The 23879-nt window shown below is 40.7% G+C and overlaps 1 protein-coding gene across 1 annotated transcript in view; it reads right to left on the minus strand.

The window, feature by feature from the left end:
• The window catches only part of BMERB1 (bMERB domain containing 1), a 112856-nt gene extending 95514 nt beyond the window's left edge, over positions 1-17342 (minus strand). Inside the window, exon 1 of the mRNA XM_090276975.1 lies at positions 17040-17342. Coding sequence (XP_090133101.1) covers positions 17040-17145 — 106 coding nt within the window. The 5' untranslated portion in view covers positions 17146-17342. The remainder of the gene's footprint in view (positions 1-17039) is intronic.
• Between the last annotated feature and the right edge of the window lie 6537 nt (positions 17343-23879).

A 23879-nucleotide genomic window follows, 5' to 3' on the forward strand; every position in this document is an offset into this window, starting at 1 on the left:
AGAGTGCACGGGAGGGAGAGAAGATGAGGATGATGGAACGTAGGAAAGACCAGGCTGAGTGTGTTATACTGCAATTAAAATGTAAAACACGACCAACCTACAAAATACAATGGAGGGGTTTGCAATTGGCATCGGAGGTGAGGAAAGTTTCTGTGAAAGGGAGAGATGCGCTGAAGGGAGAGGGGAAGGCAAACACTGGCCAACAGCAGAGTGGGCAGAACTGAGTGCAGGAGGCAGGTTTCATGCACCAGCGGAGGTTCGCAGTATGCATCAGCCGACTGAAGACTCCTGCAGTCAAGAAATCTACGTCGCTAAATTTCACCCAGCAATTTCAAATTTAGGACAATCCTCCTTTTTTTCTTAGAAAACCTATTAACAGCTGCTGTTCCACAGAACGCAATTTAGAAATGTTGCCTTCAAGAAAAGGCCTACAGCCTCACGAAAGATCATTTTACTGGACAATGAGCATTCAAATGGCTGATTTCATAAATGCGGTGAAAAGGCAAACGGCTACATGGATTTCCCTCCTTCTTTCAGTCCTGCCTCTAATGTGCTCCTTTGTGGAGTCACCAGATCTCTATGCACTGAGAGGCAGCACGTGCCAAGCTAGGAAGGAATCGAACACCGAGGGGGTTAGCCTTATTCATCAACTTCCAGCTGCTTTGCTTCATCTTCAGATAAGAGAAACGGCAGCTGAATAAATACTGTAAAATTGAGATACCTAATTCCAGTCCCGCAGAGGCCAAAGTAATTTCTCTTTCAAGTCCATTTTTAAAAGCTTGCTAGCTGCTTGCCCAGTATCCCTACCTTCCCAGGAAGTAAAGCAACTTTCTTTACTTGCTCAGGAATAAAATACCGTGATGCAATTGACAAATGTGTGTTGAATTGCTAGTGAGTGCCACTCCCAGAGTGAACAGCCAGCCTGGCCTTTGAAAGGCAGATCCCTTTACCAGGCAGGCTTAGCAGCTATCAGCCACAGGAAGATATGGTAGTGACACTCAAGTTAAAAAATATATACCATAAATACAAGCTGCAATATAAATATTATAAAAGTATAACATATAAATACATGTGGGATATATATGTGATAATTTTAGTTTGCAGAGCAGCTAAATGGGTAACCAGTAGGTACTGGATTTACCCACAGTCAGTTTCATTCAATCTGAACATCTATCTGGATGATGCTTTAAAAAGTCAGTAAAGTATCCGGCATTTGGCATCAAGAGATGAACATCTAGATAATTTACAGGCTGGATTTGCCATCATTTTCCAGTCTTCTCTGGACTCCTTGTTTTCAAACCCAGCCTTTCAATGGACCTTTGTATCATTTGAAGTCATGTTCTCTCAAGGATAATTTTCTTAACTCTTGAAAACTTACTAGCCTTCTTTGTGTTTGAAAACTGTGGTTAATTAAGAGCCTGAATTCTCATTGCTCCCTCCTCAGCAGAGTGTATAGGTAATGTAGGGAAGGAAAGTGCTTCAGTGGAAAACCGCACAGTCTAGAGGTCACCTCCCCAGGTTATCCGATTCTGGTCTTTCATTGTCTTCACAGTGTTTTACCACTCTGTAAGTAGTGGCTAACTGATAACAACACAAACATCATTCTTTTACGCATGCAAATCCTCTCATATCTAGTAGAGACCCAATGGACTTGGCCCTCCTTCATGGAAAACTCAGTTTTACTTTCATTTGCCCCTTCTTTCAATATTCCTGATCTATAAATCAGTCTATTTAGAGTCTTTTGAATCAGTTATAACACCTACCTGGTTCCTGCATTGATTTAGTAGAATAAAATGTTTAACACGCATTCATTGTTATATCTTAGTGAGTCATGATGTTACCTTTTTTCTGAAAAGTATCTTTTAATAGCAACATAGGAAGATACATTGATTGTTTTCCTATATTCCCTTAAATATGCCTTGCCTTTGTCTCCTGCTCCCTGCCCCATTAGAACTATGGGTGGATTTCTACTGTAACTGACACATTGTCAGGTAGTACTAGGCTGTTTCTTTGAAAAACGCATTAGGTGATGGATAATTATTTTTTCTAAATAAAGTCTATTATGTTTCCTTCCTTCAGAAAAGGAGCTAAATTAACAGAGCAGCTAGTCTACCAAATACAGGTTATGCATCTCTCCATCCATGACAAACTTTTGAATAATGGTTGCTAATAATAATAGCAATAGTATCTTTTGTATTCAGAAATAGATAACTGATCTAGGGCAACAGGACTGTGGGTTGAATTGTTTTCCCAGGAACGATGACAAATTTCCAGTTGAGGATTTAGTCATTCATCTTTCTGAGGGCTTTCAGGTGTTGGCCATCATGGTCTCGTAAAGAAAGTCCTTTATTAGGAAGGGAGCTCTAATTTATTTAGTTGCTTTTGAATATGCATGGTACATGGCTTCAAGTTCTACTGCTACTGCCTAGCTTGAGCACTTGGGAAAATCAATTTCCCTTTTGACAAGGGATTGGGGGTTCCTAATTCATTTAGAAGGGAGAGAGAAGAATGGGCTAATTTTGTTAAAAGCTATTCAAGGAATTCTAATGCATGAACGGAGTTGGGAACTACACAAGATTAGACCATTCCCAGCAATAATTTTTATCCTATGCCCTATAAATGCAATAGAAGCAATCAAATATAAACATAGAACATAGACAGATGCATATGTACACATCTATACTTTAAAAAATCTATCTAAGAATATTTTTAAAAACTAGGCATTCTTTCTTGCCACCCCACCAAAAACGGTGCTCGTTTCAGTTTGCAGGAATTAAGATATCATCTGTCACCTGGTGAGCTCTGCTTTCTTGGTCCCTTTAATTATCATCTGTGCGCTCTTTGGAGGTGGTAATAAAGAAGAAATGGTCAGTTCTTGGACACAGATAATGCTTCAGAGAAAAATTTAGAAACAGCATTCTCTGGATCGACATAAATCCCTCTCGTTTTGGAAACAGAGTTAAGGGCTGTTGTTTGAAGGCATTCCTATCCATCCACCTGAGGCATTTTCTTTGTTGTAAGTGAAAACGACAATTTCTTCTTAACTTCAATTGGTAGTAAGTAGAAATCTTCCCAGGCAGAAATGCTTTGAAGAAAATCAAATCCATTTTTCACAGGAAGATTTCTTTATGCTTCAGAAAACTCATAATCGTGTTTCTCTTGGCTTAATCCTGAGCACATCCAACACAGTTTTTATTGCCAGTGCTGTGTGTGTGTGTGTGTGTGTGTACAGAAAGCTGTGAGAGATCTGGAGAAAAGGAGGGCAGAAACCTAGGGACCAAGATGAAGAGATGAAATAAGAAAACTTCTTTGGGCCTGCCTGCGACATAAAACTAGAGCATCTGCATCAAAATAAGATTAGACCTGATCAGTGGTTCTCGACTGGGGGAAAGTTTTCCCCTTTAAGGGACATTTGGCAATATCTGAAGACATTTTTGGTTGTAATAACTGGGCAGTGGTGGTGTTATTGGCATCTAGTGGGTAGGTGCTGCTAAACGTTTTATAACGCAAAGGAAAGGCCCCCCACAACATAATTCTCCAGCCCAAAATGTCAGTGTTAATCTTGCCAAGGTTGAGACAAACTCCAAATGTCCTTCCAGCCCTAAAACCTTGAGGTGCTAAAACATAATTTCCAGTCCCAAATAAAAAGTCTATTGTTACGGACTGAATTGGGTCCCCCAAAATCCATATGTTGAAGCCCTAATCTTTAATGTCACTCTATTTGGAGACAGGACCTATAAGGAGGTAATTAAGGTTAATTGAGTTCATCAGGACAGGGCACTAATAAATAAGATTAGAGTGTCCCCCAACTATCTCCCTCCCTCCCTTTCCTCTTTCTTCCTCTCTCTCTCTTTCTTCATGCTCTCGCACAAGAGGTCATGTGAGCACACAGTGAGAAGGTAGCCTCCTACAAGCCAGGAGAAGAGGCTCAGAATAAAACCTCCCTCACCAGCGTCTTGATCTTGCACTGTCAGCCTCCAAAACTGTGAGAGATAAATTTCTATTGTTCGAGTCACCTAGTCTGTAGTATTATGATATGGCTGAGCAAGCAGACCAATACAGCTATTTATAGTGACTGCCATTGCTAACATATTTTTATGTGTTTACTATATGCTAGGCACTGTGCTAAAAATTATGTATACCTTATCACACTCCTCAACATGCCCCTGTGAGGTGCGAATTACTTTTATTATCCCTACAGAAAAGTAAATGAAGACCCAGAGAGATCACATAAATAGCCTAAAATCAATCAGTTAGTTAGTGGGAGAGGTGAGCTTTGAACCCAAACAGCCTGACCCCCAGTTAAGAATTTATGTATTTAATTATCACAACATACCACCTTCCAAAACTGTCTATCTACTTGAAATTATAAACTTCGAGGGAAGAGAAAATAAAGAAAACGATTGGGGCTGGGTAAAATTGCCAGAGAAAGTGGAAGTCAAAGATCTCTGAATCTTCCTCAAAAACTCAACCATAAAATTACCACATGGCCCAGAAATTCCACTCCTAGGTATATTCCCAAAAGAATTTAAAATGGGCACTCAAACAAATATGTGTTCACCAGTGTTCACAGCAGCACTATTCATAATAGCCAAAAGGCAGAAACAACCTAAATGTCCATCAACTGATGAGTGAATAAAACAAAATGTGGTATATTCATTTATGGAATATTATTCAGCCATTAAAAGGAATAAAGTACTGATACTTGCTTCAACATAGATGGACCTCAAAAACATTAAGCTAAGTAAAAGCAGCGAGGCACAAAAGATCACATATTACATGATTTCATTTATGTGAATATGTGCAACAGGTAAATCGAGACAAAAAGCAGTAGCTGCCAGGTCTGGGAAGGGGTCCATGGGGAAGGGCTGCTTAATGAGTATGTGGTTTCCTTTCGGGGTGAAGAAATGTCTTGGAACTAGAGAGACGTGATGGTCACACACCGTAAAGGCACTAAAAGCCACTGAATTGCACACTTTAAAATGGTTAAGGGTTAATTTTATAGTCTGGAATTTTACCTCAATAAAAATATCTCTATGTCAATAGAGAAGAAAAACATATAAAGTTAACCTAGTCCTGGTTTCGGAGATGCATTCGAGAACTAAAGCCCTGCTATAAGGCAGAACTGATCCCTGGGAAAATGAACCTCTTCACTCCAAGAACCCTGCCGGGCTGCCATTCTGGATGTTGGATGTCAACTGCCCTGCTTGTAACCACCAAGACGTGCTCTGGGGACGCCCTCCCTATGTCCATTTGAATGACATCAAGATGAATGGATCCTGCAGTGGTGGGAAGCAGGCCTCTGGCATGAACACAGCACTGCAAACACAGTGTGGCTGAAATCGTCTCACCTGGCCTGCTGGGTGTGGAAGACCCAAATGGAACCAAAATGGAAATAATTTAAGCACTTCGGTTCCTTATCAAAATTGTAGCTGCTTTTAAGAACCACCTACTAAAAGCATTTCATCTCTGGCATAGGGACTGGGCAAATCTCCAGCTTTCAGCGCTCTTAAATTCCTGGACTGAGGAGGATGCTATGGACAAAATGTTTACATTCCCCACTCCCAAATTCATACATTAAAGTCTAATGCTCAATGTGATGGTATTAGGACATTGGGGCCTTTGGGAGATGATTAGACTGCGCAGGTGGAAACCTCATAAATGAGATTAGTGCCCTTAATGACCTCAGAGAGCTCCCTCACCCCTCCCACCACGTAAGGACACAGCTGCAAGACAATCTGGAAACCAGGAAGACTTCACCAGCCACGGATTCTGTTGGTGCCTTAGTCTTGGATCTCCAGCCTTCAGAACTATGAGAAATAAATTCCTGTTGTTTATAAGCCACCCCATCTGTGGTCTTCTGTTATAGTGGTCTGAACAGACTAAGAAAAAGGGATATAACCACAGGAAGAAAAGCACTGAGTTAAGGAAAAACTGGCTTGTTCCTTCCTCTGCTCATTATTGCCAGCTTCTCAAGTTTCTCTCTGAGACTAGGACTATTGATTGAGAGGGGCTTGTTTCATTCTTCAGCCCTGGGGACTACCAGGAGCGAGCTGGCAGGTGAGAACTACAATGAGAGAAGATCTAGATGAGAATGGTCAGCACTGTGACAACACAGATCTATACAATAGGGCCTGCAAACTACAGATGCCTTTCCCTTTAGAAGATATGGAATGTAATATCATTGGAAACTTACGAACAACTGTAGAGGGAAAGGAATGGACTTTTTAACCAGTCTTATATTTAAATCCCTTCTCTATTGATTAATGGGGCAAGATTTTCATCTCTCTGCTTCCAGACTTAAACACAAACATGCATGTGCGCACAGACACACACACACACACAGATGCATCTACATTATATGTGCTATACAGACAGAGAGAATTTTGTTTTAAAACAATGAGATCCTGGTATGTACATTTTCCTGGATCTCATTTTCCCCTCAGTAATACCTCTAAGACAACTGTTATTAACCTAATTTATTCCTTTTTAATGGCACCATAACATTTCACAGTAGATAAACAGTAATTTATTCAACCATTTTTCTACCGATAGGCCTTTGCTTTGTGTCTAGATTTTTCTCTTTTTCTTTGTTTTGCACTTGTCTTTTTATGCTGGTGTTTTATTTCTATTGGTGAGAGTCCCGGGAGTCAGACTGCTGGGTCAAGGTATATGACTATTTTAAATTTTAACAGATATTATCTAATTGCTTTCCCAAAAGGCTGGAACACTCACAGCTTCACCAACAGCGTCTAAGATGACTCTGTTCTCTGCATGAAGTTGAAAGGCCTTTAAATAGTCCAGTACGCTTAGTGTGACCACGCTGTTTTTGTTTCTGTTGTTCCAGAAACGAGTGACTGACTGTGAATGGTGTGCCCCACCTTTGCTGACATCTAAGAATCAAAGACATATGAGGCAGGGAAAGCACCTTGCCCAGCCTACACTCATTCCAGTGTCCTCAGTGTGCTGCCAGTTTGCAATAATGGCACCTGCTCCCTTACTTTGTATCTGCTCTGAAATTCTCAAGCCTTTCCCAGGAAGCACGAAAGCAAGAATGCAAATGAACTGTAGCATCAGGAACAAACCATCTAAACCAGGAAATGGGCAGGTGGCTTGAGACCAAGACTCCAACTAACTACATTTATTCTTCAGTTAATGACTTTGAAGGTTTACAAAACACGATTAAATCATCAGCGTCTCAGTCTTTGTGGAATAACAGCCACCCCAAGCCGCAACTATTGATTGAATGAGAGGCTGCGAAGTGCTGAGCAGTGTGGTAGACACCAGGCAGCCAGCATTTAGCGATGAATACGACACACAGGGTTTCTGCGGTCATGGCACTTTCGGGAAGACAGAATCAAATCATTGCACTTAGGCTAGCCAATAACACTTGGTTTGACCCTGTTAGGACTCAGGGGCCTGCAAAAACCTGCCTGTCACAAAATTAATTAATCTCTGGAAAACATTTAGAGAAGAGGGCATTAGGGTCAGCAAACTGACCTGCATTTTGTTTCTGAAGGACTGGGAGGGACAGCATCCTCTCTTGGTCCTTTGGTTTTATTTCATTGGAAACAGGAACTGTTCCCAGTAGACCTTTTTCCTCCCAGCTTTATTTAGGTGTAATTAAAAATAAAATTGTTAAGATATTTAAAGTGTGCATTGTGGAAGTTTGGCATATGTATTGTGAAAGGTTTCCCCCATCTAGTCAATTAACACATCCGTCACCTCACATATTTACCCTTTTGTGTGTGAGAACAGATATATAAGTTCTATTCTCTTAGCAAATTTCAATTACACAATGCAGCATTATCGACTATAGCCATCACATTTTACATTACATCCTCAGACCTTATTTATCTTATAACTGATCGTTTGTATCATTTTTTTTTAATGAACTTCTTCTATTTTCCTCATACTCCAGACCCTGGCAACCACTTTTCTACTCTGTTTCTATGAGATTGGCTTTTTTTTCTCCTTCCACATAAAAGTGACAACCATGCAGTGTTTGTCTTTCTCTGTCTGACTTATTTCACTTAGCATAATGACCTCAAGGTCCATCTATGTTGTTGCAAACGACAAATGGCAGGATTTCCTTCCTTCTCATGGCTGATACTATTCCATTGCATCTACAGTTCACATCTTTATCCATTCATTTGTTGGTGGATACATAGGTTGTTTCTGTATCCTGGCTATTGTGAATAATGCTGCAATGAACACGGGAGTGCAGATATCTCATTTCCTTTGCATGTATACCCAGAAGTGGAATAGCTGGATCATATGGTAATTCTATTTTTACCAGTAGACCTTAAATCACCTGAAGGCATGGACTAGATACATCTTAATCAAAGTGCTCCTGTACTTCCAAGAGCTTAGCACACCCGGCATAAAGGAGCCCCTCAGTAAATACATATTGAATGAATGAGTGAATGGATGGATGGATGGACAAGTAGATGAATGAATGCTTTACCTCTTTGTGAATTTAAAAGGAACACAATAAGTAGTGTTATGCATTGTGGTCATTTTCCAATTTGGATTTTAGGGAATCCAGACATACTTGTTACCATCTCGTAATGTAGTTGGTGTTGTGTGTTAGTCACGTAAATATGCTCCTGGAAGCCCTAGTCTGGTGCACCTGAAAGGTTGTGTCCTTGCTCAGTCCTTACCAGCTCTAGCCCTTCCCTGAAGTGTGTCCTTAACCTGTTTTCCCACTTCCAAAGGAGTGTAGCAGCTCCTGCTCTTTGCTCTTTCTTACGAAGAGTAAATTAGAAAGCACAGGAGAAGTATAAACTGGAGAGTGGGTAGCACTGATGCCGATGTACTTAAATTTCTAGGCCCCAGGCTTACAACACTGCTATTTCCCCCCTAGCACATTGCCTGCACTTAGAAGGCTGTCTGTAATCAACTACTAATGTTTTATCTCCTTCAGATGTCTGATTAGCTCTCTCCTCACGACCCACTGCCACTAATGGGGACCCTAGCCCGTGTGAACTCATGATCAGATGATTTCAAAACCCTCCTGATTGGTCTTACCCTGCAGGGCCCCTGCCCTTCCACCCAATCTGCAAACACTGCCAGAGAGTTACCCTAAAATGGTATTCTCTGTCCCTTGTCCTGCAGTGGCTCCATACAGCCTGTCATTTTTAATCTGCCGAGTGTAGTGACCCTGCTCAGCCAACCGTACATTGCATGCACTCCTCCAATGCAGCCAAGTTCACACATTCCTCTGACAACATACAGACATGCATGTGGTCACCTCCATTCTTTTTCTGAGGCTGGCCCACCCACATGAGCTTCCCTCTTTTCCTTTTCTACAGTTGTTTCAATACTTCTCAGATAAGGCCCACTTTATGTCCTGGTCTATCAATATCCTCATCAACACCATTAGCACCATTTACTGAGAGCACAGCTCTGTGCAATGGCTTTCACACATCATCTCATTGAATCTTCTTCATTACCCTATGATGCAGGTCTTGTTATTATCTCTAGTTTATAGATAAGAAGACTGGAATTCAGAGAGGTTAAATAATCAGCTCAAGGTAACACAGCTAATACATAGTAGTAAAGCCAGGGTTCAAATGAAGGCAGAGCTCCCGCTCAGAAAAACTAGACTATCCTGCTCCTCTGTTGTCCATGAAGTCTTTCTTGATCACCCAAGGGATGCCTTTCTCTGTGAGGCTACAAGTCTTCTTCAAAACAGAAAGGGTCTTCCCACTGCATTTCTGTGAATGTCTTCAAGTTCCCACTGTAGTTTCACCCTGCAGGTATTTTGACATTCATTGTAGTCCTCAAGTTTATAAGGGATGTGTTTGTAATGGAAAAGGAAATTAATGAGCCAGAGAACGAAATCAGTACTAAGAAACATGGAGAAGTGTCCAATAGACTTGCTGTCTATATCAATGGCAATCTTAACAAATCCCAGAAAATAAGAAAGGATTAAGTCACCTATGCTGGGTTCAAGTTCCAGCTCCACCATTTATTAGCAGAGTAACATTGACTTACCCTCTCTGAGCCTATTTCCTCACCTGTAAAGTAGAGCAATAACTGATTCCATTGCACCTCACATCACAGGGTGTTTTATAAGGAGCAAATTAGAGGACTATGTAAACACTCACACAGAGCAGGCACACATCAAGTGCTCACTGCATGTTATTTCTTATAATCATTCTCTTCTACTTCCCTTAGAATTACTCTGTTTGCTCCTTTAACAGTCCCTGTCTATAGGATATTTTAACTAAAAAATATTTATTATTAGCAAGTGTGACTCTATTCTAGGGATATGGTCCTTAGCTGCCTTTCCTGGACCCTGCAAGAAATGGGGAGTTAAGCCACCTGTATCCAGCTTCCTATGAATTTACGCTGGGCTCTGAAATGCACTCACCTCCTGCTCTTGTCTCCCTAACTCTTTTAGAACTGAGCGAGCATCTCTGATCCATTTGCAATTCTAAAGTCAAGTGCGCTGTTTCATATTTATCTTCACAGGCGCTATTCCCTCTGCCTGGAATGCTGTTCCCCCAAGTGATGAAATATGTTTAAACTTTTCAGTCTACTTCAAGGGGCACCTCCTCTCCCAGACCCTAGAAAACCACCCCTCAGCACTCCCCCTTGGACCTGGTACAAGTCTGTGTTATTATATGAATTATACCTGCACATTAAAGAATTCTTTTTTATTCCACTTTTCAAAGATAATTCAATGATATTTTTTATTGTGGTAAAATACATGTAACATAAAATTTGTCATCTTAGCCATTTCTAAGTGTACAGTTCAATGATTTTAAGTACATTTCTATTTTTTAAACGAGGAAACAGATCGAGGGATATTAGGCAACTGGCTAGGAAGCAGCAGGAAGAAGATTGGAACACAGATAGCCTTAAGGGTGGGGTCTGGGTCTGCTTCATCGCTTTACCTCTGGAAGCTAGCACATAGTAGGGACTCAAGTCTACTGAATAAGTGAATAGTGAAGGAATAAATGGACTACAGGGTAAGCACCCTTGGGGGAGCTTTCTGAGTTATGTTCTGAAAGGTGGCACTAAAAGAACTTCCACCTGGTCTCCAAACTGCTGGCTCATCCAGGTACCAGGTGATTTGCATGAGTGAACCAGACCACAAGTCCCCTGACAAAGAGCCAAGGGGAAATAAACAGGAAAAAAAAAAGCTAGTGTGTGTACTTAGCCTTCAGGACCTTTGCCCCCCAACCTGGGGCTTGCGGCTTACCTAAAATGCCCTTCTCTCCTCTCCTGACCTATTGAAACCCTGCTTATTAGCCTTCAAGGCTAGTGCAAACATTCTTCCTTGCAGGCACATTGGAGTTGCCCTGACACAGCCAATGTCTTCTTCTTGTTTGCCACTTGTGCCTTCATTTAGTGTTTATTTCATTTCGCTGGTATTGTAAATTATGGTGTTCTTCACACCTGTGTCCCCACACTTCCCCAAGTCTGTAAGTTCCTTATGAGTGGGGACTGTGTCTTATATCATTTCTAATCTCTGCAGCATCTAGCACTGTGCCAAGAGGAACAGACGTCGGCCAGGAACATTTCAAGTCAAAGAAGGCTAGGATCAGGCTCCAGCTCTGCCACTTACTAGCTTTGTGACCTTTGGCAAGTTTCTTAACCTCCCTAATGTCCACAAATGTAAAAGGAGAATAAGGAATCCGTTGACCTAATAGACATGTTATGATAATTTAATAAGCCCCAACTTATAGCTAAAACTCATTAACTTCTATTAATATTAATAAGCGTTTAATAATTAATCAGAGACCAAGAACAGGCACAGTGGGTTTTCCTTCAATTAACACAGAAGAATGAAATGCAAAAATGAAACTTAAGTTGTGAACAAACACAGAGAAAAGTAAATAACTGGGCTTGCTCAAAGTTCATACTAGATACTATCACATTCATAATCTTCACATTCCTGCTATTACAGTTCCTGCAATAAGCTACACCGCCAGCTGTCTATCCAAGCCCCATGCAGAGACGATACACCCCCTAAATCTTAACCCAATGCTCAGTTTCCCAGAAGACAGCCCATGCTGCCTTTACCCTTTATCACCTTTCACACTCAAGGAAATTCTTGACTTATCCAAAATGGGACTGATTAGGAAGGAACCAGGGACTACAGAGAATGACAGTACATTGATCACCTCTTGCCCACTGTGTTTATTCTCCATCCAGTAGCCCATGTGACCTTTTAAAAACAAAAACAGTTCATGTTTGTCTCAAGCTTAACCGTGGTCAGCAGCTTCTCCTGCAATCAGAATAAATGTATACTTTTCTAAAACCACACCCTGCAAGGCCCTGCCTGCTATGGCTCTCTCTGATTCACCTCCGCTCTCTCCCCCGACTCTCAGTTCTAGCCACCCTGGCCATCTGTCTCTTCCTCCAACACACCAAGGGCCTTTGTATTTGCCGCCTGGGTCCCTGGCATTTAGTTGGCAAAATGTTACCTCCTTAGAGAAGCATTTCCTGACCACTGGATAGGAACTATCCCTCCCCGATTAATTTCCACGTAACACATTAGCTAACCTACAGTATTTGTTTGCCTATGTATTCGCTGACACTTTTACTCCCAGCCCATGTCCTGCTTTCCCCTAAATAGCAGAAGCTCCATGGGGGCAGTTACTAGTCTGCCTTGCTCCACGCTCTATCTGCGGCCCCTATAACGTTGCCTGGGGCTTACAAAGCACTGGATGGATAAATGGGGGTTGGGCAGCAGATTACAGTCATTTTTTACTTTTTGTTTTTTATATTTCAGGTGAATTTGAATTTTTAAATAAAGTACACGTACTACTTCAGTAATAAGAAAAAAGAAAACAATGCCAAAACAAAATAAAATTTAAATAATAAAATTAGCATATTCAATTCAACAGATTAAAGTAACACAAAACCTTTCCCAAGAATCTACACTATAGCTTGCTAGAAATTCATATTCACACTTTTTATTAAACCTGAAACATTAGCCAATTTAATGATCTGTTTGAAAATTAGTACACAACCCTGGACTTTTAAATAATAGTCCTATCTCCTGGTCTCATAGTAAGATTACTGTTTGAGCTTTCCACTTTATTCCAATCTCCTACTCACAGCACATTTATTTCCACCTCTCTGCTTTTGCCAATGCTAAGGCCTCTCATAGAAGGTTGCCTCCCATTTTCTCTATCCAAAATCTTGATCATCCTTTAAGGCACGTTCAAATCTATCAAGAAATAGCCACAACCAACCCACTGTGCTTTTAAAAAGTTCTGTGTTTTGTCAAAAGGCACCTTGTCTTTGTGTATCCCTCAATTAATTACAGTTGGTTGAAAGCAATATTTTTATATATCTAACCACACTGAAAGGTCACTATACATTTTCCAACTGAGTAGTAAAAAACAAAATCACTGTTAATGGAGAAATGTGGTCAAAGGCAGATGGAAGCAATTGCTTAAAATCTTTCTCAAATGAGGTGGTTTCCAAGGGTTCAAAAGCCATTTCCCACACTCTCCCATGGGAGGAAGATGATATATGTAATGATTATATATATGTGGTCATTACCTGTATTTTACAAAAAAAATTGATACCAGGAAAAACTGACTGGCAAGCTTAGAATAATTTCTTCCGATGCTATTGGGCACCATCCACTTATGTCCTATTATAACAAATATTCAGCATTGATTGAGTGTTTACAGTATGCCAGGTACTGAGTAAATTCGTTATATATATTATCTAATTTATCCCTCTCAACATCCCAAAGTGGTTATTATTATTATTATTATTATAATTATTATCCTATTGGAAGAGATCGTTGAGAGGACACGACCGTCTGTTTGAAACCTTGAGCTGGAGAGAGGCTCCTCACACCCTCTCTTGTCCTTGGAATTGCACTCTGCCCATCATTCCCATGGTGGGAGCTATTCCAAGGATGTAGCCTTGAGAGAGTAAGGTATTGTTGAGACCATCTGGACAATATACATGAGTGAACCCCATTAAGGCCTCTTTAAGATTCTGGTGGGTGGGTATAAAGGTCTCCTCCTCTTGTGGCACCCAAGAAAACCTTGTAGGTAAGCTGTCTGACTTATTAACCCTGGCACTTATTTATCTGGAGTGGTCTGCTTTGTCTTCAGCCTCTCCTTGCCCCCTGTATACTAGGGCCAGGAAGCTCCCAACATTTTGAACCAACATACAGATGAGGCACAGAGAGGTTCAGCAATTTTCCCAGAGTGACAAAGCAACAGTGTTAGTGCTCGTTTGGAGCCATTTTGCCTGACTTCAAAACTCCCATTCTTTGCTACTCTACTATACATTTCTTAAAAACTGTATTTAACATTAAAGATGGCAATTAATACAACCTTAACTAAAAATTACCAGTTCTAGACTATTTCTCCCTTTTCAATTCTTTTTAAGTAACACAATCTCAGTGTTCAACATAAAATAGTTAAAATTGTGTAGAAGTTAAACACAGCCTGTCTTCTTTCTAATGGGCCTCTCCTTTTCTCCAGCATTCCATGCATCGCAACGTTGACTTGACAACTGTTATTCCATAGAACTGATAGTACTAACTTTCATATTTCATTAATAAATAAATGGAGGCCACAGATGTTATGGGATGGATCCACAGATCCCCTGGGAATTGAGAGGGAGTTCCAATTAAGCCTATCAAAAAATGCCAAGATGTAGACAGAATTTAGAGATCAAAGCATGCTAAAGATAACAATCCCAGATTTAAAATTCAAAAGTGGGACTCCAGATCAGTGCTTTAAGAAGATTTCAAGTTTCAAAAGGCAAAAAGGAAAAAAAAAAAAAAAAGCAGATTTGGGGATCCACACAAAACTAAACTATGGTCTTGCATTTGAATGGAAAGCAAGAATTAGCGTCTCCCATGGTTTGGAATGGAGAGGATGTGCCAGGCTTTTAAACAGCTGGCAGCCTACGATTTAGAAGTACAAACATTTCAGGAGCTCAAATGTTATAAATTGGATGTTCACTGCAGTTTTTCTATATGTTTGTAAATTTTCCTAACGTAATGGTGAAAAAATAAAAGGGAGGCTTATTAGGGAGTTATTAGGGAACTGACAAACATTGCAGTTTTAGTCCAGGATGTTGTTTTATGTAATTCCTTGTAAAGGATAAAAGAAGGTTCCTTCTATAGATATAGTAATAAAATAATCGAAGCAGCTAGTATGTATTGAGCACTTGTCTTGAGCTCTGCATACGTTGTTTTATTGAATATTCACAATTAAGCTATGAGGTAGGTAACTATTATTATCTCCATTACAGAGAATAGAAGCAGAGTAAAGTTCAGAAATATGCCCAAGTTGTCATATAGCCAGCAAGTGACAGAGCCAGGATTCAAACCCAGGGCTTATTTGAATATAGCTCCTAGTCTGCACATTCTTTCAAGGCCACTATGAGCTCCAGAGACCAACAAGGCTGCCACATACTTATAAAATGCCTGAATGTGTTCTGGGATTCTCAACATATTTAGAAAGCTTCCTGAAAACCTGAAAGTACTAAACCTTCATGTTATAAACAGAAAGGGGCTTTGGAGTCCAACGAACTGGGGTTCAAATCCTGGCTCTGCCATTTAAGTCACACCACCTAGCAAGCTCTAGTTTTTGACCTCAGACGATTGTTGTAGGAATTGAAGGAGATGGTGCATTTAAAGTTCTTACACAGGACCTAGTTGGTACATGGCAATCTATCAATAAAAGGCAGCCATTGTGGGTATTATTTTGAGCTTGTAGGAAGCAGAGACCCTCAGACCTGCTGTCATGCCAAAGTACCAAAGCCAAAGGGTTTCAAAAGCATGAAATAGAAGGAAAGACCAAGATTTTTAAAGGAGACAAAAAAGGAAAGGAGAGAGGTTGAAAGCACTATGGGTTCCAGGTGCAAAACTAAGACAGTTGATTGTGATTTCCACTTGAACCCCTGAGAACCAGAATACAGCTGAGCCATTCTAGGAAGATTTCCTGAATTTGTAATTACAGACATGAAGAAAGCATGTGCATGTGCGTGCACACGTGCACGCTCAAACACATACACACACACACACACACACACAATCTTCTACCAGGTGGAGGAAGGCAAAGAGCACATTCACAATAGTTTGGTCCAACAAAGCTCTGAGATTGGTGCTGAGCACGGTGACCCAGGGCCAAGCAGGAGCTGATGGGCCTTGAGCTGGGCGAGAGGACCTTTCCCAGCCCAGCAGGAGGCACCTCTTGAGCAAGCAATGCAAGGGCAGGGGCACTGGGAAATGCCCCGGGTTTGCAGTGAGGGCTGGGGACCCTGGGGACCCTGCGGCTGCCTCTATGATTTAAGGGAAGGAGTTTCATTCAACTATTGCGTCCTATTTTTTTTCTTTTTTTAATCCTTGGTTTATTTGGAATTGCTGTTGACCCCAAAATACTGTAGGGAGAACCAGCAAACACAGTGGATCAGTTTCAGAACTACCTTCTGTAACTGTACCCAAACCAAAGATTTTGACTGAGTCAAAGAAGAAATTAGAGGGTGTGCACAGGGTTAACCTTCCCCTAACCCTTTCCTGCTCACCAGCAACCCAGGAGAAAGGTGGTGGCCGGGAAACGCTGTGCATTTCAGGTGTGCCCTTAACCTCGTGCACTGTGTGAGGGGTGGGGAGGAGGGAGGCACAGCGGAAATCCAGCGGACACTCCCCCCTCTCCAGAGACGTGAGGGCTTTCCAGGATGATCCAGCGTCCCCAGCGTCCTAGCGCATCTTGGGCGGAAAAGGGACCCTCCTCTTTCAGCTGCGGGGAAGACCCTACTTTCTAGGACCAGGTGCGAGCTTACGAATCCGGGACTCCCAAGTCCACCCCAGGATCTCCGCTAACTGCCTTAAGATCTCCCGATCTTCCAAGTGCAGCCCAGCCCAGAGGGTCCCTTTTGTTCCTGGGAGAGCTTATCGCAGAGCTGCACATCCCCCTTCTGCGCTGAAAGCCCGGCTGCGGGGGCGCTTCCCTTGGTCGGCTCCTTACGGTCCCCGCGTCCCGCGACCCCCAGCTACAGCACACGGATGCCCAACTGTACCCTTCCTCGGAAACACTCACTTCTCCCCAGTCCCTCCGCTTTCCACGCCGTCTCCTCCACCGCTCCATAGCGCCTCAGAGGCTTCTCAGCTTCCAGATGGGTAGATAAAGATTGCTTTAACTCCATCGCTTATCCCTGCGGGCAGGTCGATGGTTCTCCCCTTACTCCATCCCCGCCGTGAAGTGCCGGGAGGGAGGCGGCTCCAGCCAGCCGCGTTTTAAGGGACCGGACGCGCGTGACGCTGCTCCATCTCTTCCGCTGTGAGGGCCCGGGAGCGCTGACTGGTACCCAGGGATGCAGGGCGCATGCGCAATGAGGGCTTGGGGGGCTGGGTAGAGAGAAAAGAGGAGACGATAACTGTAAGGAGAACAACAAAACAACAACTAAAATAGAACCAACCCCAGGGAAGTAAGAACAAGGCCCCTGCCCATGCTGGAGCCCGTGGCGATGTTCTGCATGGGGCTGGCACTGCGTATAGCTTGGGATATGTCAGCGGACTGCTAGGTTTTGAGTGGAATTTGTGAGCTGGTCTCTATCTGTGGGTGGGCGATGGATCCATCTTTGTGGGGAGTGTATAGAAGCGTGAATATGGACCTGGATCTGTGAGTTCTGTGCTTGGCTGAGTGTGTGTGTGTGTGTGTGTGTGTGTGTGTCTTTTTTGCATCTCTGTATAATTTGAATATGAAATGGGACAGTCTGTGCGGGTGCGGGTGCCAACTCTGAATGTGTTTACATGAACTTGAGAGAAACATAAAAATATTTGGGACACAAGTATAAAAAGCTGTTTGGAACATAGGTCTTCACTGCCCAGAAACCCAGGAGTTTATCTTACAAAGCATGGCAGCATTAAAAGTACAAAGTAAAATCAGAAGCTTAACTGGTAAAAATTAGTAGCATTTATTGAATGACAGCTAGGTACTAAACACTTTCTAATAACTATGAAACAGATACTGTTTGGTTGGCCTTGTTTCACAGAGGATGAAACTGAGGTGTAAAATGATTGAGTTATTGGCCCAAAGTCTCACACTTAACAAGTGGCCTAGTCAGCACTTGAAACCAGACTTAACCTTTTTCTTACGCTGACTCCATGAACTGAACAGGTATTGTATTTTGTAAGTGGGGAGGGGGAAGGTATAGAACACGGGATATGTGTTTATTGTTATTTTTAAGATGTCATCTGGGGCAAATTTTGGTATCCACATGGCTCGTGGAAGTATAAAATGGCCCAGCTCTTTAAGAAAATGATTTAGCAACTGGTAGCAAGAGTCTTTAAAAGTTATTATTAATAATGAACTTCTGAATAGCTCAAGGGTACATAAAGATAACAATCTCTTTGGTTCAATTCCAGTTGAAATTTCAATTAGGAAATAGAATTTATTTTTTAAATTTGACTTCTAGACTGGCTATCATCCACTAGAAAAAATACAATGGAAAACAACTTTTATTTGAAAACAGCGTGTCACTGTGTAATTTTGACTCAACCCCTTCCTGGACTGTTTTTGTTAATAAATATCAAAATGTAAAAAATAAAATAAAAATAAACTTTGACAAACCGACCCTAAAATTATGTGGAAGAACAAAGGCTGGGAATAGGCAAGACAGTGGTGAAGAAAAGAAACAAGACACTTAACTATCAGATACCAACTTTATTATAAAGCTTAAGACATAAAAAGAAAATTAAGATCCCCAAAATAGACCCACACATGTTTGGAAAGTTTTATGTATGGCAGAGCAAGCCTTATAAATTAGCACAGAAAGAAGAGACTATTCTATAAGTGATGATGAAATATTTGCTTAACCAAATGGAAAACGGAAATGAAAATTACACCCTTATGTGTTCAATTATATACATACACAAATTCCAGATGGATTAAAGACCTAAATGATTAATTTTTTAGTGGAAGGGTACATTAAAGCACAAACCTTAAAGAAAAGTGTTGATGTCTGACTGCATTAATTTTTTTTATTGTGGTGAAATTCACATAAGATGAACTATTTTAAAGTGAACAGTTCAGTGGCACTGTACTTTCACAATGTTGTACAGCTACCATCTCTATCTAGCTTCAAAACATTTCACCGCCCATTAAGGAAAAACTCATGCCTATTAAGCAGTTAAGCCCATTTTCCCACTCCTTCCATCCTCTGGAAACCACCAATCCTTTCCTTCTCTATGGATTTACCTACTCTGGATATTTCACATGAATGCAATCACACAACATGTAACCTTTTGTTTCTGGCTTCTTTCACTTAGCATACTGTTTTAAATGTCCATCTACATACACTGTAGTATGGATCACTCCTTTTCATGGTTGAATAATACTCCATTGTGTGAATACACCATGTTTTGTTTATCTGTTTGCCCACTGATGAACATTTGGGTTGTTTCTATCTTTTGGCTACTGTGAATAGTGCTCTTATGAACATTTGTATGTAAGTATTGGTTTGTGTGCCTGTTCTGAAGGCTGGGTCATATGCAATTCTATGTTTAACATTTTGAGAAACACCAAACTATTATTCATACTTGCTGAACCATTTTACATTCCCACCAGCACAAGGGATCCATTTCTTCACATCTTCACTAACATTTATCGTATTTTGTTTCTATGATTATAGCCACAGCAATAAAAAAGATCAACAAAATGAATGAATCTTATAGACATGGTATTAAACAAAAGAAGCCAGATGCAGAAGATTACATACTGAATAATTTCAAAAACAGGTAAACTTTATCTAAAATAATGTAAGAATAATGGTTACTTTTAGACATGTACTGAATAGAAAATGACATGAGGAGATGATTATTGAAATGCTAGAAATGTATGATCTGACTCATGATATATTAGTATATGTGTATATAGATATATATGTATTATATGGAGAAAGAGATAGGAATAGATGTAACTATTCATTGAGATTGTCATTTAAGATGTACACCCTTTAGCCCTGGCTGCTGTGGCTCAAAGGATTGAGCGTCGGCCTGTGAGCCAAGTGTCGCTGGTTTGATTCCCAGTCAGGGCACATGACTAGGTTGCACATCAGGTCCCCAGTTGGGGGCACGAGTGAGAGGCAACCACACAGTGATGTTTCTCTCCCTCTCTTTCTCCTTTTCCTTCTCTCTAAAAATAAATAAACAAACAAATAAATAAATAAATAATTTTTAAAAAAGATGTACACCCTTTACTGTATAAAAATATATCTTAATATAAAAAAGTAATTAAATAAAAGGGTGTAGCCCTTACAATAAAAGATGGTTGTGGATTCAGAGATCTTTGGTGTTACTCTCTTTACCTTTCTGTATGTTGAAATATTGTGTGATTTTTTTTAAAGGAAGAAAAGAAAAAATAAGCAGATCTATTGCATCTAATAATTCTGTGCCTGGGAATCTACCTTGATAAATATTTGAAATACTAACAAATACTTTCACACACGGTATTTCTTATAATTTATGTAAAACATAAGTTATCCTGCAAAAGAGAAATGGCTAATTAAATTACAGCATGTGTGCAATGTAACACTGTATACTTATTTAAAATGATGTTTACAAAGAGTTGGAAATGCCGTGGGAAAAAACATTAGAACAAGGCATAAGAAGAGAAGGAGGATAGAAATTATAGTATAAAGCAGGGGCTATTGTTCTTGATCTTTTGTTTAAGATCAACTGTACACCGTAACCTGAGTCATATTAATTACTTCATAAAACAATGGTGGAAATGAAATAAAAAATACTGTGGCTTCAGATTTGTTATATGTTCAGATATGTATACATATTCAATAAAAGAAAACACTGCCCTGCCAGATATCTCAGTTGTTTAGAGTGTTGTCCCAATGCACCAGGGTTGCAAGTTTGATCCCTGGCCAGAGCACATACAAGAAGCAACAAATGAAAGCATAAGTAGTAGAACAACACATGGATGTCTCTCTGTCTCTCTGTCTCTCTGTCTCTCTGCCTCTGTCTCTGTCTCCCTCTCTCTCTCCTCTCCTTCCCCTTTCCTCTCTCTAAGAAAGAAAGAAAGAAAGAAAGAAAGAAAGATTGAACTGCTTTCCTTGAATTCTCCAGTATTCCTACAAGATATATGTATTACTTTTATAAGCAGGAAAAAAATGAATAATTTTTTAATGCATGGAAAATAAAAAGACTAGGAGTAAATACACAAAAATATTAACAGTGGTTGTTTCTAAAGTTGAGATTTGGAGAAAATCTTTCCTTTTTAGTCTTCTGAATTTTCTAACACCTATATGTTGCTTTATGATTCAAAAGTGAATAAATCTTGTTTCTTAAAATGTGTGAGTAATACAGTTCTGTAATCCTAGATGACGAAACCATCCCTGCCACAGCAGTGCCCAGAACCCTGTCTATTTGCATTAGTTGAGGGTGATAATGCTTCAAGTTCAACAACTGGCTGAAGAAACCATCTGCGTGGAATTATTAAGTGGCTCTCTTAGCCCTGGCTTCTCATCCTGGCTCAGTGCCTCACTCTGCTGGGAAAGCCAAGGACTCAAAGGGAGGCTGGATGGTTACAAAAGGCCAGGACAGCAGGGGCCAGTGCAAGACACATTTATAACTGTCATTTTGGTCGATTGAAAGGGAGAATAATACAATATCACCTTTGTAATTTGATACATTATCCACTATGTTCATAATTTCAAATGTAAATGACACTGAGCTTATCAGAATAGCATGATTTTCAAAAACATAGGCTTTGAAATATGAAGGATCTGAATTCCAGCCCTGACTCTGCCCCTGCCAGCTGTGTGACACTGTGTGACATGTCACAATTTCTCTAGATCTCACTTTCTTCATCTTTAAAATTCAAATGGCACTACTTCGACCAGAGGACTGTCATGATGGTTAAGTGAGATAATACCTATAGCACATAAAGCACTCAGTACAAGCATACTAGATATTATCATTATTATTATTATTCGTCGTCGGCAGCCGTCCGTCTCGAGAGACGATGGTGTAGCTTCTTAAGAGTCTATCTGCACTGCCGAGAATGGCTGTGCAGTTCGACTCGGGAGTGACATGGTATCTGTCTCCTCTCGTGTTGAATCGACATCTTGCGATGACGCTGGAGTGTCCTCTCCAGTGAAGCTGAAGCTACAGAGCCTGGGCAGGGTGATATGGAGGGTCTGCTGTTGCCCATGCAGCAGACCCACCCTCTCTTCGCAGCTGAAGGGTCCAAGGGAAAGACGGAGTCAATACAGCTTGGCTTCAGGTGTGCCGCAGGAGTTGCCGGTGTTGACTACAACGTCAAACCGCCTTAGGGACTCTGGCTCCGGATTTTCTGTCGGGGTTTACTCCCTTAGCCTTTCCTCTGAAGAGGTATGCCGCAAGGCAGCAGAGGTTTTTTGGAGTCAGAGTTTTCCTTCTCTATTATTATTATTATTACATCATATTGGCTGATGTTTTGAGTTCTGACCTTTTGGGAATATACCAGTTGACATCTCCAAACCATAAACAGAAACCTATTGAAATAATATTGAGTAGAGAAATTGGACCCATTGTACATTGCTGGTGGAAATGTATAATGGTTCAGCCACTTTGGAAGACAATCTGGAAAATTCTCAAAAGGGTACCATAGTTACCATATGATCCAGTAGTTTCACTCCTGCATACGTATCCAAGAGAAATGAAAAATACATCCACGCTAAAACCTGTGTGTGGATGTTCACAGCAGCATTATTCACGATAGCCAAAAAAGTAGAAAAAATTCAAATGTCCGTTAACTAATGAATGAATAAACATCATGTGGCAATCCTTACAAAGGAATATTATTTGATAATAAAAAGAAATGAAGTACTGATACACGCTACAAAATGGTTAATCTTGAAAACACTGTAAGTGGAAGATGCCTGCCATAAAAGACAACATATTGTGTGATTCTTTTTATATGAAATGTCTAGAAGAAAAAAAGCATATCTATAGCAAATCTATAGAGAAAGGTTACTGGTTAGGGCAGGAGATGAGGAAAGATGGGAGAAAGGGGGTACAGTCAAAGGGTCCAGGGTTTCTTTTGGAGATGGTGAAAATGTTCTAGGATTGATTGCAATGATAGTTGAATAGGAATATACTAAAACCATTGAAGTGTACACTTTAAAGGGGTGGTTTTTATGGTATGTAAATTATATCTCAATAAAGCTGCTACCAAAAAATGGCATTGAGTGAGGTTTAAACATTGAATTCACAGTGCATCATCATGAGGTGAACGAAATGGCAGCCTGTGCAGTCAGTCAGCAGGGGTGCCACGGGTCTGGCCACACAATCCAAACCTGTCCTGGTCCTTGCTGGGGTCTGGTGTCACTTGACAGTGACTGTCCATTCCAACTTGTGCATTGGTGGGAATCACCTGAGGTCCTGTGGCTGACAGGGAATTCTCAGAATAGCAACAGTGATTCCAGGAATCCCCCCTAGGTAATTGCTCCATTGCGTTGGCCCAATTCAGGAAAAAACTAGGCTCGAAAACACCTCCCATCCATCATCCCACCTTATCTACCCTCCTGTCTCCCACTGCATATTTATTGTGTCCAGCATTATCATGCAGTTTTACTGAGTTAGCCAATTTTCAACTAGCAAATAGGCTATCTGTTAGCAATACTATATTTATACTTCTGTAGCTGGCAGTGATAGTAAAAGTTTAAATTGTACAAATGTACTCATGAAAAAAACATCAGAAAGACCACTTCTAGTTCCCACGATGTGTCTTTTGTTCTGTTTTAAGTCACAGAGAAAGGAGAGGAGTGGGCATGGATATGCATTCATATTGTTCAAAATCTTTTTACCCTCACAAAATGGGCTCCTACCCTAATATCCCCAATTCCTCCTAAAAGATCATTCTTTTATAAAAGCATATCATTTATCA

Source organism: Furipterus horrens, unplaced genomic scaffold (assembly GCF_987537825.1).
Source record: "Furipterus horrens unplaced genomic scaffold, mFurHor1.1.pri manual_scaffold_5, whole genome shotgun sequence".
Lineage (NCBI taxonomy): Eukaryota > Metazoa > Chordata > Mammalia > Chiroptera > Furipteridae > Furipterus > Furipterus horrens.